Raw genomic sequence first — 21,699 nt, forward strand, 5'->3', positions numbered from 1 at the left:
ATATACAGGAATAAAAAAAAAAAAATCAATAGAAGGATATTCAGAAATGACTGTTTCTAAGTCATTTTGTGAAGAGGTGTCCTAGAAGTCAAATTAGTATTTTCTGAGTAGTAGGATTTTTTAAAAAAAGAATTCTAAACATGTTGTTTGGCAATGTAACTTAATGATAGATTTTTATATATAGCAACAGCCTGCAAATAGTTGTCCGACTTGTTACACCACTGTGCTACCAATGCAGTAGATAAATATTTGCACTGCCTGAGTATCATGAGGCTTATAAAAAGTAGATGATTCATTTCCCATAGAGAAAACTGTATCTCCTTCTCACGCATTTGTATACCTCAGATTTCTCAGATATTAGCTCTTATTTTTGTTTGGCATAATCCCCAGTAAATTAGTTGTGTGGTCATTAGGGTTTTGTCAGCATAATCTCCCTTGTTCAATTCAGAATGCTTTAATTCCTTCATGCATAGTAAATAGTGAATATGAGAATTATAGAATCATATAGGTTGGAAAAGTCCTTCTAGATCATCGAGTCCAACCTTTGACTGAAAACCACATTGTCAACTAGACCATGGCACTAAGTTCTACATCGTCGTTTCTTAAACATTTCCAGGGATGGTGGCTCTACCACCTCCCTGGGCAGTCCATTCTAATTCTTACCAACTGTTTCTATGAAGAAATTCTGTCTGATATCCAGCCTGAACCTCTTCTGGCACAGCTTGTAGACCATGTCCTCTTGTCCTGTTGCTTGTTGCCTAGGAGAAACCAACCCCCATCTGGCTACAACCTCCTTTCAGATGGTTGTAGAGGGTGATAAGGTCTCCCCTGACCATCCTTTTCTCCAGGCTAAACAACCCCAGCTCCCTCATCCACTCCTCATAGGAATTACTTTCTAGACCCTTCAGCAGCTTTGCTGCCCTTCTCTGGACTCACTCCAGCACTTCAGTGTCTTTCTTGTAGTGAGGAGCCCAGATCTGGACACTTGAGGTGCGGCCTCACCAGTGTCAAGTGCAGGGGGACCATCACTGCCCTGGTCCTGCTGGCCACACTATTCCTGATAGAGGCCAGGATGCCACTGGCCTTCTTGGCCACCTGGGCACACTGCTGTCTCATGTTCAGCTGCTGTTGACCAGCACCCCCAGATCCCTTTCGATGGGCAGCTTTCCAGTCACTCTTTCCCAAGCCTGTAGCACTACAGGGATTGTTGTGACCCACATGCAGGACCTGGCACTTCACCTTATCACTTCATATCATTGACCTTGGCCCATTGATCCGACCTGTCCAGATCCCTCTGCAGAGCCTTCCTACCCTCCAAGATAGATATAGCTATCACTCTAGAAGTAGATAAAAGATACAGCTTACACTCCAGGTTTTGTGTGATTCTTCAAATACAAAATTCCTCAAGTTGAGATGCTTCCGTTACTCATCTTGTCAGCACATCAGCTAGTGCCACAGGACAATTTTACCAGCTTTGTTCCCTGTAAACAAAATAAAAAGAGGAGGAAGAATTCAGATTTAGAGGTATGATTTTTAGAGAAGCTGTTTTTTTTAGGTTATTTTGGTTTTGTTTTTTTTTTTTTTCTTTTTTCAAATGCAGTGTCGAAATTAGGTTGTGAAACAGTCTTAGCCTTTGTAACTGTATAAAAAGTCAGTTTCCTGTGGGGTGGTCAGTTTCCTTGAGAATTGAAGGATTATCTTTAGGTTTTTAAAAAGAGATATTTATATATAAGTAGTCCGAGATCACTAGCAATTTTGTTGCTACTAGTCTCATCTACTAGTGGAACAAACATTTGTTTGCCATAATTTCATTGTCAGCTTCTTGCAGCAGATGTGGTGTTTTCTGGGAGTATGATGTCATTCTCTGCTCTTTGCATGTGCATCTGTTATCAAGAGATGTTAGAGGTCTATGCTGAGATAGAGGATAGAACAGGTTATATTGTTAGATGGATGTTGTCTCCCAGGTTACTTTCATTCAAGTCTTGCCTTGCTCATGTTTGCGCCAGCTCTTTACTGGAACCCTTCTTGTGAAAGGCTGTTGCAAGAAGTACTGTTATTGCTTGGTCTGAGATGCAATAGAAGAGGTTCTCAGAAATACAGGCCTAGAGATATTTACCACAAAAATTTCTGTTTGCACATATACTATCTTAGTCCTGTCTGAAAGGACAGAGACTGAAGAATTGCATGCACTGAATGTTCAAGACAGTAAAGCTTCATATGCATTATTTCAGATCTAGGCTTGGGTCCAGGCTTTCATTTTTACAGCCTGTCTGAATAATTAATCTATTTCCTTTTTGTTATCTGCCCAGGTTCATGGGAAATACTTAATAATCCAAGAAGGATCAGAGCACTGATTGTATATGTTACTGCCTTTTTCAATCTAGCACACAGTTGACATAAAATGCTTAAGCATAGTATCACAGCGAGAAGATTGCCTAATCAGGAATAGACTTTATTAGCACGTTTCCTGTGGCTTTTCTGTGTCCTGAGGTATCTACAAATTACAGATTTTTGGTCTATTATCATTAGCAGTTCACAGGAACTAGTAAATGTTCTATGATGGTCATAACTTGCATCAGAACAGGTTTGTGACTAAAGGCAGTGATGCCAAATGGAGCTAGAACAGTGTTCACTTCATTAGTCTTTTTGTCTTCTTGTAGTTATATATGACTACTTGTCAGATTGGAAGCACCTATAATTATGAATGTGTCATTGTACTGCTCTGGAAAGTTATCTGGGCAAGCCAGATAACTGTCCTCTGACATTGCAGCATTGAGAGGATTGCTGCAGTCTGACAATTCCCAACTGTGCTGTTAGATTATTCTGATAATAGATCTGTTCCTTTCCAGGTAGAAAGCCATGTTTCTAGTTTCTGTTGAAAAACAGGCAATGGCTGTGTTACCACTTATCTTCAATAGAATCATCTGTGGAATTCAGAGAACATTATGATCTGTAGAACTGCAGGACAAGACTAGTCCTTGACTTACATTTTTGCTTTGATAACGACAACTCAAACAGAAAGACCTGTCATATACTTAGTTGACCTAATGATGCTCTTGAGCAGCCCAAACCTGACATAGGATTTTATCTCCCTTGTGACCATACATTGCTGCAGTTCAGAGTCTGAATGTCACAAGTTCCACCTTACAATTTATGTAGTAATTTTCAATCTTTTCCTGCCCAGAATTTTATATATATGTAATATATATAAAGCCTGATACGCTCTTGCAGTCATAAAAACTATTTCTATACAAAAGACTATTAAGCTGTCATCTGGACACATTCTGGCATGTCTTACCTCCCTTTATGGTGTACCCTACGTGGAGGACAAACAGTTGATAGCTTGAGAAAAGCAGAGGTTTTAATTAAATTTGGCCAATGGGGAGCATAGCTACTTTAATAACAATAACTAATTAAATAAGTGAATCTCTTGTTATGTGCTGTAACTTACTGGCAGTCAAAATTCATCCTTACCAGAGCCCAAACAATATAACCTGTCCAGATAAAGTTATTCCAGAATCCCAAATGTGCAAGTAATCTAGTCAGGTATCTAGAATATTTTGCGTCTGGGAAGTTTTCCTTTGGTATCTGGGTTTTAAGTAGAGTATCCTCCACCTGGATAAATGCATGTTCTTGTTACAAGTTGTCTTTTATCCAATATGGATGCAATTATTGCATCTCAAATGAGCATTTGTGTTTCAGGGAAGGGAAGCAGCCTTTTTATTTTTCCTTTCTCCGTGCTGAAGGATGCTTTTTGCACAGCACCTCTTTTGCTAAATCTACCCTTTTTCTGCATTAGATGCATAGTGGGAGAATTGATGACAGGGAGGAGGAGAGTAAGTAACAGAATCGATGTGTTCATGTGAGAAAATACTTGATATATAAGGGAAGTAGGACATGTGTACACACACACACACATAGAGGCAAAGAAGAAGCACTCAACATATTTTTAGGGTGACTGGGTGCTATCCATTTACCAGTGATTTTGGAAATACTACCTTGACAAAAGAAATATGGCTGCAAGTGCTTTCAAGGACTCCAAATAATGAGAAGTTTCAGGCAAGTTGAAGCAAGAAAATTTTAACTGGTTTGAGAAATAGCTCTCAATTCAAGTTTGAATTCAGTAGAATTTCAATAAAACCCATTTTACTTGCTCTTGCAGCAGGTGTTAGAGCATCATTTTGTCAGCAGAAAGTTGTTTTCCTGGAAACAGCCATTAAGGAGTCGTGTACTGGTCTGCACTGGATTCTGTGGGAAAGGCACTGCTTGTTAATGAGCTCAGCTTGGCAGCCAGGAAAGTAATAGGGAATGGAAAATACCAGAATAAAAAGAGAACCAGAAAAAAGGGGGCAAACTGCTTTTAAGAGGTATGCTTTCTAAGCCTAAAAAACCATTGGTTTAAAAACTATTCAAATGCTTAGAGCTTCACTTTTTTCCCCTCAAGGACAATGACTAAAACTGGGAACAAAAGATACTCAAAGATGAAATCACATTTAGGTGTTTGGGAGATGCAGGAAGATTTCCATGAATCTTAAAAATAAAATATGTGCATGGATGTTTGAGTGATTCCTTTATAGATAATTTATATGTACTTCAGTCTCCAAAAAGTCCATCACTAAGACAGCAAAACAGAGATGAGAGGCACCAGGTGAAGTGTGCCCTAGGAGTACAAGAAACCTCTGGAAAATTTCCTCAGACCCCACAGTGTTTTCTTTCTCCTGTTTTCGGTTTGTTCTTCCTCTTTTCCATGTTCCTTTCCCTTTTTACCTCTAAAAAACCCCATTCTTATTTATGAAAAGTCTTATGAATACAATGAAAGGGAGAGAGATGGGTTGGGTTAAGTATAGTTTCAAATTCAAATACACCATGTATATGATGCAAGTAAGCTGGCTAAATAGAGGCAGATACCTTTTCTTCTACCTTCTTCTGTTGAGTGTCTGATGCAATTTCAAGATAAATTAATCCAGAGGGATACTTTGTCTAGACTGATGACTTACTGGAGAGAAGGAAAACCTGAAACTAAAGAGGCTTGGGAATTTCCAAGATAGTCTGCTTTGCCTGTATCCTTGAAGTGTATAATTATAGAGAGGTTTTTATATATATATATATAAAAATAATCTGCTGCTTAGCCCTAACTGGGCTTGCAAATGCATGTTGTCCCAGCATGGGAATGAAGTAGTTTCTGTAGGTTTGTAATATTTGCTGGTCTTAGTTCCAGTGGAAAATGATAGAGATACTTAAAGAGGAAATGTAAGAAGACTTTCTGTTGTTCTTTTTATTTAAATGAATCTCCAGAAAGAGCAGTTCCTCTTAATTTTCAGTTGCTACTTGACTTCAAAGTGTTTATCTCTATTATAAAAATTTGTAGTTGTTTTTGTAGGTTTACTGAAGCAAGATCACCTGTTACCCACCTAAACTCCTTTTCTGATTCTACCGTGCTCGTGGTTTCAGCATTTTGCTGTAAAAGTTTGATGGAGGAGTATATTATATGACTTTTTTCCTTATTCACTGAATTATTATTAATATCTACATTATAGGATACTAGCATTCATGTGGGCTTTACAGGATTTAATTCAAAGCTTGTGAAGTTTTATTGTCAGCAATTCAAACCACTGTGCTTTATTTGAGGTATATCCCATTTTTCATTTAGTTCCTCAAGCATTCCAAGAAACCTGATCTTTTTTTTTTTGTGTACAGATTTTGAATTTAATTTGAATTTAATTTTTTCTACCTGTTTGGCAAAGCTAAGAGTGAGACATTAATAATATTGTAATGTTGGTACATCATAAATCCTTAAATTTGCATTTTTAGGCTCAAATCATCACTCCTGACAAGCTAACAATTCTAGTGATCAGATAGAGAATTAATGCATTGTGACAATTCAGTTGTTTGCTTTTTAGTCACTTTAAAAAATAATGATTTCTGTCGCTGCTTTCTAGTTTAACAGATGGCGGCACAGTGCGTGACAAAGGTGGAGCTGAGTATTGCCTGCACCAATCTCTTGGATAAAGATGTTGGTTCCAAGTCAGACCCTCTGTGTGTGCTTCTCCAGAACACAAGTGGTCAGCAGTGGTATGAGGTACAATCTGATGCTTCTCATGAATCTGCTAAAAACACATTCTAACTTGTTGGAGCTTTTAAAACGCTGTAGCGTATGATTTCATTAAAATATTTTAATTTTACACCAGCACCTCTGAATACTTTTCATTAGATTATGTCTCTAATAGTTATACAGACAGCACACTAATGATTGTTTTCTATTAAATACTTACACCTGTATGATTTTTTAGCACCATTCCCCCAGCCATGTGTGGCCCAACAGAAGAAGCTTTCTAGGTGCTTAAATGGGCTTTTGTAAATACAGTACTTCCAAAACTAGGGTCTCATCCTGGATTTGACAACATGTGATTCTATGTTGGTCTTCCCTATGCAGGAATAGGTATTCCTGCAGGGAGGGAGCGATGAAAAACAGGTTCTCAAATATCCCTTACTTACAGCAGTGGTTTTTGTAATATGATATGTATATAAAATATAATATTTTCTGATATATTTTATATTTGATGAAAGGTTTGTAGGAAGATATGGCTTTGTACTTTATGGTAAGATCTTTTGAACATCTTTAATAAAATGCTATTTGATTTGCCTGCTTGTTTAGTTTGTGAAATCCTGGAAAAAGCGGTATCTTTCTATTTGCAGGTTGATCGCACAGAAAGAATTAAGAATTCCTTGAACCCAAAGTTTTCCAAGAAATTTTTAATTGATTATTATTTTGAGATTGTTCAGAAACTTAAGTTTGGAATATATGACATTGACAACAAAACCTTTGATCTGAGTGATGATGACTTCTTAGGAGAATTTGAATGTACGCTGGGACAAGTAAGTATGGGGATGATTTGCCTTAGAATTGAGAAAATATCAGTTATTGAAAATCATTACCAACTTTCACCTATGTTCTTGTGTAGTTGAAGTACTCTTAAGTTGAATAGGATTCCCTTAACTTATTTTTTCAAGCCTCAGTTCAGTGAATATACATTTTATTTGAAAAAGGTCTTGAAATGATGCCCTGAAATGTATTCTAGGATGGCAATTGTTAGATTGCTATCTGAAAGTAAGTGGACTGTCAATGAGCACAAAGTAGTAATTGCTGTTTACTTACTCTAATACTCAAATTCTTTTTTTTTTATGCTCCATAAAAAGAGAATTGGTGTAGAAGAACATATGAGTGTTCACAAGGGCCATATTATCCTTGTAGTCTGCTTTACAGTCAATGCAAGCAGTGATCCTAGTTCTGCCAGCTGCAGATTTTACTCCAATTTCCCAACCATATTCTACTATTGGTTCTATCAGAATTGGGCAGCTTCTTTTTAACTTGTTCTTTTGAATAGATTCTGCGAAGGCACTTCTTGGGAGAGTTGTCTTGGGATTTTTCCTGCCCTATGTCTAAAGTATTTTTATTTTAAGTGCATTATGAAGATGGAAGAATTGTGAAATGCAATTCAGTATCAATTTAAAATTAATCAATCTTTTTTAACATAAAGAAGAACCTGTAGAATGAGTAGACATACTTCTGAAGAAGAATTACTTGAATAGGGTAAAATAAAATCTGCGAGAAAGAGTGCAGGGCGGAGGTTGTTGTTTGTTCACGTGACAGACATTGTGTTTACAAATCTGTTTGCTGAAGCCATTTTTGAGATATGCCTTGAATGCGTTTGAAGGGTACCTATAAAAACCTTAAGAACAATTTGAGATTGGAACTTAGGATGTTATCTTTGTCCATGTATGTGTATCATGTTCCCAGAAAACATTTAATTTCATATTACTCCTAAAGCTCTGCATGTGTTCATCTACACATGTATTTTAAAATTTTGAAGTGTGTCAGCTATTACCTGTTTATTTATAGAAGATTATGGGAAGTAAATGCAATGCTTCCATCTTCAGGATAAAGGAAAAATTCTTAAAATGAAAATACCTCACTACTTCATTTCATTCCTTTGAAAATCTATTGAAATGCATTAGTAATGCTTGATACTGAAATTTTGTCTTGGCAGATAGTTTCTAGCAGGACTCTAACTAAACCGTTAGTACTTAAAAATGGCAAACCTGCTGGAAGAGGAAGCATTATGGTAAGACAATTAAGGAAATAAATCTCTTCAGAGTTTATCCTTAAATGTTTTTGTGGTTGTTTTTTAGTTGGTTGATTAGCGGCTTTGACACCATGTGTCTATTCTATAGTGCTGTAAAAAATATTGTAAAGTGGTTTTTTCCCTCCACTAATATAACTTTGTCATCCAATAGCAGCCCACCCTCTCTATTATAAGTCCCATCACATGCATCAAAATAATTAGGGCATCTGCTCTGCTACTATTTGGGGAATATCTTTGTCAGTGCCATCATCTATGGTAAATAAATGGCATGGAATCCCAATATCAAATGAAATTGTTCCTCTCTCTCATTTTTTTATGCTTCATTTGTGAGAAAACATTATTTTTTTAATGGAGCTGTTGTAGGAATGTTGTGAATATGATAAAACTGTGTAGTTCCTCAATGAAAAAAAAGTATTTGGTTTACCTACCTAGATTACAGCAGAAGAAGTGAAGGATAACAGGGTGGTTGTATTGGAAGTAGAAGCAAGGAAACTGGACAATAAGGTATTTAAATGATTGCTGTTTCTTTGATAAAGTAGTAAAATCAGAATCTTGTCAAAGCAGGAAACATTTAAGTTTTCATTCTCATTTTTGCTTAAATAATAAAATCCATTAAGATATTTCTTAGGCTAAAAACAAAATTGAAGAAAGATTGCCACAGAGTAATTTCATTGACTGTTTTGAAATGAATTATAATGTATTTCTGAGTAGGAAAAGTGCATTGCAGGGATAGTCCATGAACAACATGCTCCCATTTAGATGTAAATCTTTACATTTATTCATAAATATAAGGGAGTTTTGGTATATCCCTTGGTTTGAATAGCTATATAAATGGTTACCTGTTATGTCTCTGAAATAAATGGTAAAAAGTGTACTTGGTGTGTATAAATTTGTTACATTAAATATATTGGGGCTGGCTAAAATTACTGTATTTAGAAAGACTTATAAAGCAAAATTAGAAAGAAAATTGAAAAAATATTTTTATTTTTGCCTTTTGATTTGATTATACTTCTTTTGAACTGGATGAAATCCTTAATTTCCTATCTATCCATTGTAATAGTTACAAGTATTCTTTTAATTGAACTGTCACGTATTTGGTATGTGGACACTTTTATCCTAAATTGAAGGACATGCCCCATTTTCTTTCTCTTTTTCTCAAGTGGTAATATAATCAGACTTGTATTTCTTCATCTAAAGCTTTTATTCCCTGAATTTACTTTTTCTTAACCGAAGTGTGTTTTAACTAGCATTTAATGGTATTCGTTCTACAGGCTATTCTGAGATAATTGCATGTTCTTTAAATACAGGATTTTTTTGGAAAGTCAGATCCTTATCTGGAATTCCACAAGCAGACTGGAGATGGAAGCTGGGTGATGGTTCACAGAACAGAGGTAGGATATTTTCAGTTAACAACCAAGAAACTAAAGTTATTTGATTTCCCGTGTGTTACAGCACTAAAGATACAGTGCCTTACATAAATAAATGAATGACCTGGGAGTTGACATGCAGACCAGTTAGAAATTGCATTAGCTCTTTCACTGTTGTTTTTTTTTTCTCATAGAAAAAAATCTGTCTTATTCTCATTATTCTGATTTTGATTTATGCTATCCTATTTGAAAAGAAAATACTTGGTTTTTTTTTATTTAACTTTTGGCAATCTGGGAGAAAACAAGTGTTTTGAAAAGGTACTGCACACTCATACAGGGATATTTGTCTCCATTCTACCCAGTGCTGGGGTAGGACTTAGGCATTCATGCCAGTGTCACCTGGCTGTACAGTTTACTAATGGAAGTAATTGTGCTGAATGCTTGCATAGCAAGGGCAAGCCAAGGAGAATGCTGGGTGAGGGAAAATGTGCTTGAGCAGCAGCAGCCCTTCACCCAGGAGGACGTATAGTAGTCCAGTGACAACAACTGACAGGGTAAGAGCAGGTTCAAAATATCTGACTGTAGGGGAAGCTCAGGGCTTAATCACAGCTGAAGTACATTGGAAGTGATGACCATATTCATTTTGAAGCATGAATATTGAGGAAGTATAAATCCTTTTTGTGTCAGACTTCTAAAAATAGTTTCTCTCATGAGGTGGTTCTTCTGTTTAAGCTGTGTCTTTTCCATGAGAATTTCAGTCACCAATTTCAGTAATAAATCTAGAATTTGTTTTCTAGCCTAGTGGATTAGTTCTTTATGTTACCAATTTAAAAAACCTCTTTTTGGTACTAACTATTATTTTTATTATTTTCATTTTCAAGAGAGAGATTTCTTTCTCAGCACTCCTACAGTGTTGGAAGTATTACTATTGTTAGGTATTATTAATCAAGTAGTGCATGTTGTGTGTAGTTTCTGGTTCTTTATAAGATTGTTATTTGGTGTATTGGGTATATTTACAGATACTTACCAGGTGATAAATTTTGAAGATACTTCAGTATTTGTAAATAACACTTATTTAGCGTTCAGCTTGAGAGGCCTTTTGTCCTCATTCACATTTCTATTTACTATACCATGAATTTCTTGAGGAAATATTTCCATAAATGGCATTTCAGAATAAACAGTAGGTGAATTTCAACCTCCAGAGCACTGATGTATTCAGAAATTCCAGTGTGATATTGTTCCACGCTTTTTTTGGTAACTCATGCCTTTATATGTGTATGTATATATGTGTGTTTATTAAAAGAAAACAACCAATATCTATTTATATGAAGATAAATTTATTTTTTTACAGTGTAATGTCTGAAGGATATAGTAGTTGACAGGGAAGTCTAGAAAAATACAGAGCTGAAAAAGACCATCTCTTTTTGAATGATAGTATTGCATATTAAAAGTAGTTTGTTTATATACTATATACTAGGATTCAGAGTGCATTGACAGCAGCATTAGTCAACTGCTTTTTTGCATACAAAAGTCATGGCATGAAGGTATGACCCATTCTGATGACTACCTTCCAGTCTTCTGAACAGTGTTGTTCTGGCCTTTTTTTTTTAACAGGTCATTAAAAATAACCTGAATCCTGTTTGGAGGCCCTTTAAAATCTCTCTCAATTCTCTATGTTACAGTGACATGGATAAGTCAATCAAGGTAATGTGTATTAAATGTGTGTATAAATTAATGCATTAAAAATGAGAATTTATAATAAAGGGAAAATGTGTTATTCTAGTTATTGCTTCTTTTTGTTTCAAGTTTAATTGAAAGTATTAGGTTTCTTATTTCAAAGTCACAGGTACACTTGCATGTTTTGAGGGGGGGGGAAGCAAACTATGTGCATTTGTGAAGCATTATCTGGTAGAAGTTGGTCTTTGAAAGTCTGGGAAACAGACAGTTGAACACAAGTATCTTTGAAATGTCTGATTCAGTTTCTTATTTTGGTTGTATAGTTGTAGCATTGCATCAACCAATATTGGTGGTGTTCAGATATTGTATAGTAAAAGATGCATGGTAAAGGCTAGTATATGCTTTATTCTATGTAATGGATCTTGTAATACTTTGTTATTGGTGCAACAGGTAACACTAATGAAATTCTTAATATACTTACTGCCTAATATACCAGGCATAACAGATGTGGACCAGATATAATTTATGAATACCAGTTTTAGCAACGTTTTTTTCCTCATATAAAACTGGACTTTCTGTCAGAAAATGAACCAACCTATGAAGTGATAGTTCTACCAGGGCTGGTCTTTAGTGCTTTGTATCTTTAAATTTCATCTTGAATAAATTGTATTTAGCTTCTGACTGTTTTTGTTCAGAAATCCCCTTTAGGGGTGGAATTGAAGCTAAATAACCAATCAAAATGCCATTTAAGCTCTTTATGTTGGAAATCTAATATTTTAGCATTTGAAAAAGAAAACAAAAAACCCAAATGAAACAAATCACTATACTTGCTGTTCTTCCTCTGGGAAGGAAAACTGAGAGCATGATTTGCATGTGGCAGATATTAGTCATATGACTTGAGGCAGTCCTGGAAAATGCTTAGCAACCACAGGGATGTGGGTGTTACAAGCATCTAGATGGATTTAAATACATATTTATAGAGGAGACTAATAAGCAACTTTACAAGTCCAGAACCTGCTTCCCTTACTGCTTCTGTGTTTTCTCACTCATTCATTTCCACTTCCCTTTTCCCCAAAATAGCTATGACACCTCTTAAATCTCTGTATACTGTAAATATATTTTTCTTTTTCAATAAGCAGCCATATTAGAAGTATAGACCATTAATCTAAATGTATGTATAAAGAGTTACTCTCAGCTCTGCCATCATTTTAATAAAGTCTGTTTTGTCACATTTTACCTCAGAAGTGTAGGTTTTTGTCTGGAGGAAATAGACTTGATTTGGAATAGTGGACTTGCAGACAGCAGTAGGATTATGCCTTGACTTAGAAATTCAGGAACTATCACTTCAAACATTAAAATGCAGAATTGTATTACAATGTTATTGAAGGATTAAACAGTACTTTTAACACTTTTATGTGCACACAGTTGCATGCGTAATGGGCTGTTTGTCATAGTAAGTAAAACCTGCAATTTTTCCATGAGTGGCTTTTCACCTCTTTAATGTCTTAGTTTGTGTATCCCCAGCAATGCACAAACCAAGGTAATTCTTCATCTTCTGGATTCATTTTTGTGTTCCATGTGAGTGTGTTTGCACTCAGTGAAGTTTTTGTGTGTTGAAAATGTGAGCCTTTCATCTGGAGCAAGCTGCCTAGTTCTGCTGGGAAAAATATATACGTGCAATTTTATCACATGGTTCCATAGCACTATTGTGTGTCCAGGGGAACATACATGGAAAAAAAGTTTCTCTCTTGTCTGGAATAAGTATTAAAAATTGGCTTAGATGGGTCAAATATGTCAAGCAAAACAAACTTTGACGTCCTTGAAACAAAAAAGAAATAACTACTAACTGTGCTAACAGGTGTCCTAACTATTGGCTCAGGAATTGTCTTCAGTTTTAAATTTCAGATTCTGAAGCACTTGGCTGAATATTTGATGGGCATAATTTATGTCATTCAGAAGAATTTACATAGCATCTGCTATGAACATTAATTAGTCCATTGGTTTTTATGAGATTTAAGTTGCTGTTCAGTGCATGTGCATGCATTTATTTATTAGTGCATTCAAAATGTTGTAGGAGTAGTGCAAACTGCAACAGGCATGTTCCGTGCAGTAGAACTCCCAATCTATACATCATGTTTTGTACTTCAACATTACTGTTTGTTTTCAGAAACTTAATTTCTTTCAGAAGCTCAAGGGTATGTTGAAGTTGTTTGTTTTACTTTTTTATTGCTAACCGAAATGTTCAAGTAATCGGTTAAATTGTTTCTTGAACATAAGGTACAATATTTTCAGTCTTGGAACATGGACATGAAAATAGCTGTTTGGTTTAAGCGTACATACTCTGACAATTTTTCTTGAAGTTTGTTTAGATTCCAAATAATGTGGGATTCCTACTTTGACTCTTTATTTATTATTGTTACTATTTATCATCATTATTAAATTATTTTAATACTTTTTCTGTGACTAACTAGCATGTCTGTGTTGCTGAACTGAAATAAAATGTCAGAAGTGGGTGGAATTAGCATGTGCTTTTATAGATAAATAACCAGCTTTTTATATAGAAATGCAGTTGGATCACATTCTTAAAGAGGAAAGAAGTCTACTTTTCATTTCTTCTGCTTTCTTTGGTAGATTGGGCTGTTAAAAGATACATTGATTGAATAGTAAAGCTTAGCATTAAACTCTTAACACAGGAAAAGAGATTTTTAGTTGATGTTCAGATCCAGGAAATGGGGATCATAGTTTTAACAGATCCACTGTTTAAATTTGCTAATCTTAAAAAAAAAAATCAAATATTGTTTCTAGATTTAGGGCTGAACCTTCATATGCTTATAAATTCTGAGTTATTTTGTGGATTAATAAAGTAGTATAAAAGTGTTACTAAAAATCTCATGATTGCAAAATAACTGATTTACTAATTTTTTAGCTGGATGCTCAGATGCATGATAAGTGTAAAAAAAACCCTATGTTGTTTTCCTACTCTTCCTAACACCCCATCACTGTCAAAGCATAGTTCAATATAATTGATGTTACTTGCTCATACAACACTACGTAGTTTTCTTGTCTTTCTTTCACTTGAGTAGAAGATTAAATCTGAAACTGAGTGTATTGGCTTTTACTCAGTCTTAACCTGTGCTTTTTAAATGCAACTCTGTGCAGTTCTTAGACTTCAATGGGAGGAAAAACTCAGTGATGTAAGAAAAATAAGAATGTTTTGAATGTTCAGGTTTACCTTTGCAGTGTTTACTGGCTTTGTAGGGCCATATCTGTTACTAACACTATTGCTTCCTTCTAGGTTGAGTGCTATGACTATGATAATGATGGGTCTCATGATCTCATAGGAAGTTTTCAAACGACAATGTCAAAACTGAAGGAAGCATCTCGGTCCTCACCTGTAAGTCTTACATAGTCTAAGCTGCCTGTGTGTTCTTGATAAGATGTTTTAGTCATTTTGGAGCAAAACTTATGTCATCTGACTTGCAGGTGTTGAAGTTGTGTTAGGCTACTACTGCTATTGTAGTTGAGGCCAAATCATCATTTACATTATACATCGATTTTCCTAGGATTAATATCTTGGTTACAGTTTTTTGTATTACATAGCTAAATACCCAACCATCAATACAAATTTCACTAATCATAAAAATACAGAAATAAAAAAAAATTAGATTGTCAAAAGATAGAATGCAGCACAAATTTAACTACTGTTTAAGGGGCAAAGTTTGTACTGTTATTTTCAGGTTTTACTGAAAATTATTTTAAAAGTGTGGCACTTATCAGTTATCATGCATACATTGATGAATATGAAAAAAATCAGTATTTATGCCACTGCACAAAAATGCAACTGAATGTGTTAGTCTAGGTGGCTCTTCTTTAAAGTAATATTGCTTTTCCTGATCCTACAGACTATAACAATTTGCAAACCTTTTAATAGGCAGGGTTTACATGCAGAAGACAAAAGTTAGCATAACCACCTTGACATAAAAGCACGTACTTGTTTTCAAGCTGTGGTAGTGAATTCCTGTGCAGTGTGAAGTGTGTTGTGTAAAGGCTCCTTGAGAATACAAATATCGATTTTTATTGCACCCCTAATACCATAATAGGTGCAGTCTCTTTTGAATTTAAATAAGAGATATTTTAAGTTATAATCTGTACCTGTGCTGTTTTTGGAAATGACTTAAGAAAGTTGTTTTGATAAGAACTGTGGCCATACCTACTCTAATCATGTGTGATCTGATTAATTTGTTGTCTGTAAAATATTTCTAATGCACATTAGAACTTGACTTTATATACCCCAAGTGTGATCTTTGTTTACTCCCAGAATTCTGACATCAGTTGCACCTATGGGAGATTTGGCACAACTTTCTTCAAGTGTACTTGAGGCAAGCATAGATGTGACTGTATCCTCAGTTGCTGAAAAAACTGATCTTGTATGCCTGAAAGGGATGGGAAGCTTTTAATTATCTGGAGAATTGCTGTTCTTAGTGTGGAGTTTTTTTCTCCTTCCTGTAAGGTGTATCTTTTCCCCAAGCATCCTGTTAGCAAACTCTGGTTGGAGGATTATAAAATGTAATTGAAGGATTCTCAATGCTGCTGTGTGTCTGTTACTAGTGAGTACCTCACCAAATGACATAGTACAAAAGCAAGTCCCTGAAAGACAATTTCCATCACATAGAAATGATGCTGGTGGTGAAATGTCTAAAAAAAGAGGGTAAGCAGAGGCATGTAGACTTCTCGAGTCTTGGACTTGTTAGTGCATTTTTTTCACTTGAAACCAGTTGCAAATTCTCTTTGTAAAAAATTAACTTAAGCCAAGCAGCAGAACCTGTTCCTGTCAGTGAGCCAGAAGGCATGTCTAGAATACTGCTTCAGGCTGTTCATGAACCAGACACGCTGCATTGTGCCATCACGCAGCATTGATGAGGGCAGGAGCTGCTTAACCTGGCTAGCTGTCTATTGTTAAGGTATTGGTTTAGTTGATGAAGCCTCGACGAGTGATTTTGGAAAACTTAAACATATAATTCTTATTTCATATGTTACTACCCCAGCTGCTGGAAACAGTGATGCTTTGCTTGATTTGCCATGTCTTTACCAAGTGGCAAATTGTTAGCAGAATCCTCAGAGAGAAAATAGTACAGAATTTCTTTGTCCAAACAAACATATTACTAACCTTTTGAGTAAGAGAGGATTTCTGTCCTGATAATGATTTTTTTTCCCTTGCTGATATTGGGCAGGCTGGGTTTAATTTTGCTTGATTGTGAAATGAACTGCATTTTTAATGCAAGCCCAAAGTACCAGTCCTAGAATAAAGGATTATTAAATTTGTTGCATAAATGATATTATAGCGCCTTTGTTGTATTTATTTGCATTCATGCAGGTTGAATTTGAGTGCATCAATGAAAAGAAAAGACAGAAGAAAAAAAACTATAAAAACTCTGGCATTGTGAGCGTTAAGCATTGTGAGGTCAGTAATATATTCTGGTATGACTCTGTGTTTTAAAGCATAACAACTCTCATCTAATATCTCTTCACCTTCAAACTGTAAGAAACTTTAAAATGTCTGTGAGTTCCAGACACAGTAAGTATTTAAGGGACTGATTGATATAAGGAGACAAATTGACAGCTGAATCACGTTTTCCCATGTCACACACTTTCTCTTGAAGATGCCATTTCTATGGCAAAGGTCACTTACCAGTTTGTACGGTCATTCCTTAACCTCTGCATTTCCCAACTCACTGTTTTATGGTGAATTAAAATTGTGTAACTCTGTCATATGTTGTTTTATAAACGATAGTCTTTTTGGAGCAGCTTTGTTGTCTACCTGTAATTTTGTAAAAGGCTTGATTCTGATGCACTGAGTGAATGCTGGCACGTGCTGCTGATATCATTGCAGCAGGTGGGTAGGATAGCTATAGAGTAAAACTAGTGCTTTTCATGGTAAAGATAACAAATCTAGAACCTCAGAAGTTGCTGCAATAATACTTGCTGGTTTTTTCCCATTGAAAAAAACAAAATTTCTCTCTTCTATTTTTAGATCATTGTAGAATGCACATTCCTTGATTACATCATGGGAGGGTGTCAGCTGAATTTCACAGTAAGTTAAGTCATTTATATGAAGTGGCTTTTGGGTTTTGGAACAGACTGAAGTACAGAATCGATTGCCTGTGCTCTTCATTTGATGATTGTATTTTGCCAGAGTGCATCTACTGTGTTTAGAGAGAAATATTTTCTTTACGTATGGCACAAAGTACCTGTAGTTATGTTTGTTAGGAACTAGCTAAGCTGTGTGGATGGAAACCAAGGAGAAATTTACAGTTCTTTGAAAGCAACATACAGAGGTCATCATATGGGTTAGGACCCTTAAATTATGTAATTTGTGAACCAAATGTAGCACAAATAACAGTGAGATGTCTTCACCCTAGTAATAAGCCTCATCACCAAAGCAGAGAAGACCCATTGAAGTCAGAGAGAGAACTCTGGGCTTCTGTGGTGCCTGACTAGTTGTACTTCTGAGAGGAAAGATGTATGTAGCAAGATACAGAATGAAATTAATTTACCAGCTTTTGAAGAGCTGCCGTGAATAGTAACTGAAAGTAAACACAGTGAAAACCTGACAGGTTGCCCAGAGAAGTTCTAAATGCCCTGTCCTTGGAAGTGTTCAAGGGCAAGTTGAATGGAGGTCTGAGCAACCTGGTCTAGTGAAAGCTGTTCCCGCCCATGGCAGGCAGATTGGAACTAGATGATCTTTTTGGTCCCTTCCAACCCAACCCATTCTATGATTCTGTGATTCAGATGAAAGTTGTTTCAGCCCTTCTGAAGAGATGCAGAGCTTTTGCTGGTTTTGTAGTGACATTGTTTTAAGAGTGTTAATATTCAAGAAAGCTGAATCTAAGTGTTGTGCCTGTTAGATTTGTAGATGTCCTCCTAAGGACTGTTTTCAACTGTTCCATGATTTTCACTTTGGCTTTGCCAGAGGCATGCAAAATAATTTTAGCTCTAACAGCAATCAGACTTAAATATTACATTTGACAGGTGGGGATAGATTTTACAGGCTCCAATGGAGACCCTCGCTCTCCGGACTCTCTGCATTACCTCAGCCCTAATGGAGTTAATGAATACCTGACAGCCATTTGGTCTGTAGGAATGGTCATTCAGGATTATGATGCGTAAGTGTTAAATTTTTATTTAGGCCTTTTTTTTGCCTTTTTTTAAGGTATATATAGATTTTGATGGTAGTTTATAAACCAGTGTTGAAGGTGCCTGCAGATATATTGGAATGAAACTGTTGAGCTAAAATATAGAGCTAAAAATAATAATCACTGCACAATCATATAATCACAGGCATAAACTTGTGTTTACAGCAGACAAGCAAGGCTTTTCGTCTGTGATGTAAAGAGCAGCATTGATTTAAATAAATTATTTCATTCTTGCTAGTTTGGTGCTAAAGACTAGTTTTGGTCCTGGCAACAATTAGAAGGGGGAACTTCCATTTTTAATTTTGCCTCTTAATAAAGAGCATTTTTAGTGATGAAAAGTAGCACTGTTAGTGAAACTTACTGAACTATGACAGCTTTTAAAGGAAGGCACTGACTTAATTTTCTTTAAAATTGCTGTTTTAGAGATAAGATGTTTCCAGCCTTTGGGTTTGGTGCACAAATTCCTCCTTCCTTTCAGGTAATGGAATATGTAAATGCACTACCTAAGATAGCTGAAAGAACTTACTTCAGGAGGAGACTGTATATACAGTCCTGACTATGTCTTTTGTGTATTGACAGGTGTCTCATGAGTTCCCAATCAATTTTAATCCTTCAAACCCATTCTGTAGTGGTAAGTCTGAGAAAGTAAGATCAGACCTAGAGAATGAAATGGCTAAGGTGAAGGGATAAAAACTCTTGAAAAGTGAACTGAAGCATGCGGTTCTAATTACATAATTAGTTTAATCATGTGGCAGGAAACAATTATATGACCAATTTCCTAGTTATGAGAAATAGCATTGCATCTGTCTTCTGTAATGATTTGTGAAAGAAGTGTTTTAAACAGCTGGGGCACAGGGCTGGGAACAGTTCTCTCGTGTTGTCAAGCTACTGTATTTCACTGCTGGTGTGGAGTGTTCTGGTTTGAGTGTGATGCTGCTAATGCCTGTTCAGTGTGGTGTCTCTGGTCACACTACTAACTACCACAAGCTGCCAGGTGAAGAGAACTGTTGTAATTCAGTTACATGCACTTCAGCATACAGTATTTGGCCTTTCTGTTCACGTAAAGCCATTCATGTTATATGTGGTCCTTAAGCATTGGTTAAGCAGAAAGTCTCCATTGTTCATGAATCACTTATTTTTTTCATCATGGTTAGTTTTAAATCTTTGTGTTATCTCTTGAGTTAAGTAATTTATACAGCTTTAGGTAGATTGAGTGCTTCAAAATGTCCCAGTTCTAATATGAAAAAAAAAATATGATCCATTTCTGTTCTCTAGGGATCCAAGGCATTGTTGATGCATATCGGGCTTGTCTTCCTCAAGTGAAGTTATATGGACCAACAAATTTTTCTCCAATTATAAATCATGTGGCAAGATTTGCTGCTGCAGCTACACAACAGCAAACAGCATCTGTAAGTTCTTTATCATGCCATGTGTATTTTTTCTTACTTTTTTATTTCCCTTCTATTTTTCTCCTTTAATCTTGTTTCAACAGCTGGTCATTTGCCTTGTGAATTAGTGTTTGTTACTCTTAAAACAAGATGAAAGCTACTGTTTTTTTGCAGATTGTACACAATAACCCTCTCATAAATTAACTAAATTAACTCTTCAGAGTTGAAATATCAACTTAAAAATGCACAATATCTTTATGGTATCGTCTGTTCAAAGTTCTTGCAGTACTATACAGGTGTTAAAGTCTAATTTAAGCCTTTACACACAAAAGAGTGATTTAATCTCAGCTGAGAAAAATCAGCTAGATCTTGTTTCACATCAGGTAGCTGAGAGAGAGTTAACTAAGGCAGTAAAGAAATGGATGATAAAGCTCCTGACACCTATGTACCAACACAGATAATTAACTATCTGTACTCTAAAGCTTTAGGTCCTTTCACTGTCCAAATTAGTAGGCATATTCAGGGAGGAGTGGGCTTCTGTAGATGAGCAGCTGTTTCTTTGCAGTTTTCTACAGTGGACAAGTGTCTTTGGGTGATCATGACAGTGTTTAAGCCATTAACCATTTCAGTCTCAGACAGATACCTTGGTAGTAAACTTCATAAAGCAGCTAGAAAATGTGATTGAAAGAATTTGAAAATGGCCATGATGTTTTTTCAGCACAAAAAGGTGTGGTTTAGTATTTTCAGGATGCTATAATGAAGTCAAGGATAGCGTTTCATAAAGGTATTGATACACCAGAGGGGAAACAAGTTTTACGGGCGTTATCTGTCCAAAACCTCAATAAACTGCCTTCTATCTCAGGAAAAATAATTGGAAAAGAGGTTAACTGTTGGTTTATGTGGGGATTTTGAAGAGGAGAAGGGTGATACCATTGGGTTTTTGGAAGGTGACTGTTTAAAGATGACTTCTTTTTAAAAATTACTTCCTTTAAAAGATTGATTATGTTGTCCCTAAAAATTTCTTCAGACCGTACAGATGAAACCTGACTATAACTTAGATGTTTGATTGTAAAATTCAGTGAGTGCACTGAATGTGCTCGAAGTAACAACAGTATGTAGTCTGTATGTGCATTTTTCTAAGTGTACTTGCCTAGATGTTTGCTATTTCTTTACCATAACACGTTGTTTATTGATTGACAGCAATACTTCATACTTCTGATCATAACGGATGGTGTGATAACAGACCTTGATCAAACTCGAACTGCCATAGTTAATGCTTCAAAATTGCCCATGTCCATTATCATTGTCGGTGTTGGAGGAGCAGACTTCGATGCTATGGAGTTTCTTGATGGTGACGATGGAGTTCTTAGATCCTCATCAGGAGAACCAGCTGTCAGAGACATTGTTCAGTTTGTGCCGTTCCGGAAGTTCCAAAATGTAAGTAATCTTAATGTTATACTTAATAAATATTATAGGGGTATCTGAGTTTGCTAGGATATCCTACATATAGTCCTAAGCTTTTGTAGTGTCTCCAAGATGAACTCTGAAATAAATCTTTATCAAATGGTAAAAAAGAAAAACAAACAAAGAGCAGAAGACTTCAACATCTGTAGAATTTCCATTAGGTGAGCTGGTTTGTCTTTATAAAGACTGTTTCTGGTCCCAGCAGTACCTTTCTGACTAGTTGCTGCAGGCAAACGACCTTTGTAAAACTCTCTCAGACTTGATTAAACAAATGGATGTGTTTTTAATTTGGGAGAAAGAACTTACTGTGGTTTTGTTCTTATGGTAATTTTTTTTTCTAGTGGATGCCCATTTGTGAATGTGTCTTAGTCTCACATTTTAGTGCAGTGTTAAAATTCAAGGCTGAATCAGGGAGGTCATAATCAGTAATGATGATACTTTTCATTTTCATTGAAGCAAATATGCA

General features: G+C 35.8%; 1 protein-coding gene across 4 annotated transcripts in view; it reads left to right on the forward strand.

Moving 5' to 3' along the window:
* The window catches only part of CPNE3 (copine 3), a 47,446-nt gene that overhangs the window by 22,044 nt on the left and 3,703 nt on the right, over positions 1 to 21,699 (forward strand). For all 4 annotated transcript variants that reach the window (XM_051771627.1, XM_051771607.1, XM_051771612.1 and 1 more), the window contains 14 exons: positions 5,940 to 6,079; positions 6,697 to 6,876; positions 8,049 to 8,123; positions 8,577 to 8,648; positions 9,452 to 9,535; positions 11,126 to 11,215; positions 14,484 to 14,582; positions 16,563 to 16,649; positions 17,220 to 17,279; positions 18,218 to 18,351; positions 18,805 to 18,859; positions 18,961 to 19,012; positions 19,657 to 19,790; positions 20,970 to 21,206. In XM_051771627.1, coding sequence (XP_051627587.1) covers positions 5,948 to 6,079; positions 6,697 to 6,876; positions 8,049 to 8,123; positions 8,577 to 8,648; positions 9,452 to 9,535; positions 11,126 to 11,215; positions 14,484 to 14,582; positions 16,563 to 16,649; positions 17,220 to 17,279; positions 18,218 to 18,351; positions 18,805 to 18,859; positions 18,961 to 19,012; positions 19,657 to 19,790; positions 20,970 to 21,206 — 1,491 coding nt within the window. In that variant the 5' untranslated portion in view covers positions 5,940 to 5,947. The remainder of the gene's footprint in view (positions 1 to 5,939; positions 6,080 to 6,696; positions 6,877 to 8,048; positions 8,124 to 8,576; positions 8,649 to 9,451; positions 9,536 to 11,125; positions 11,216 to 14,483; positions 14,583 to 16,562; positions 16,650 to 17,219; positions 17,280 to 18,217; positions 18,352 to 18,804; positions 18,860 to 18,960; positions 19,013 to 19,656; positions 19,791 to 20,969; positions 21,207 to 21,699) is intronic.

The sequence above is a fragment of the Manacus candei genome, unplaced genomic scaffold (genome assembly GCF_025592945.1).
Source record: "Manacus candei isolate 608988 ecotype Guabito, Panama unplaced genomic scaffold, ASM2559294v1 h1tg000008l, whole genome shotgun sequence".
In the NCBI taxonomy this organism is placed as follows: domain Eukaryota; kingdom Metazoa; phylum Chordata; class Aves; order Passeriformes; family Pipridae; genus Manacus; species Manacus candei.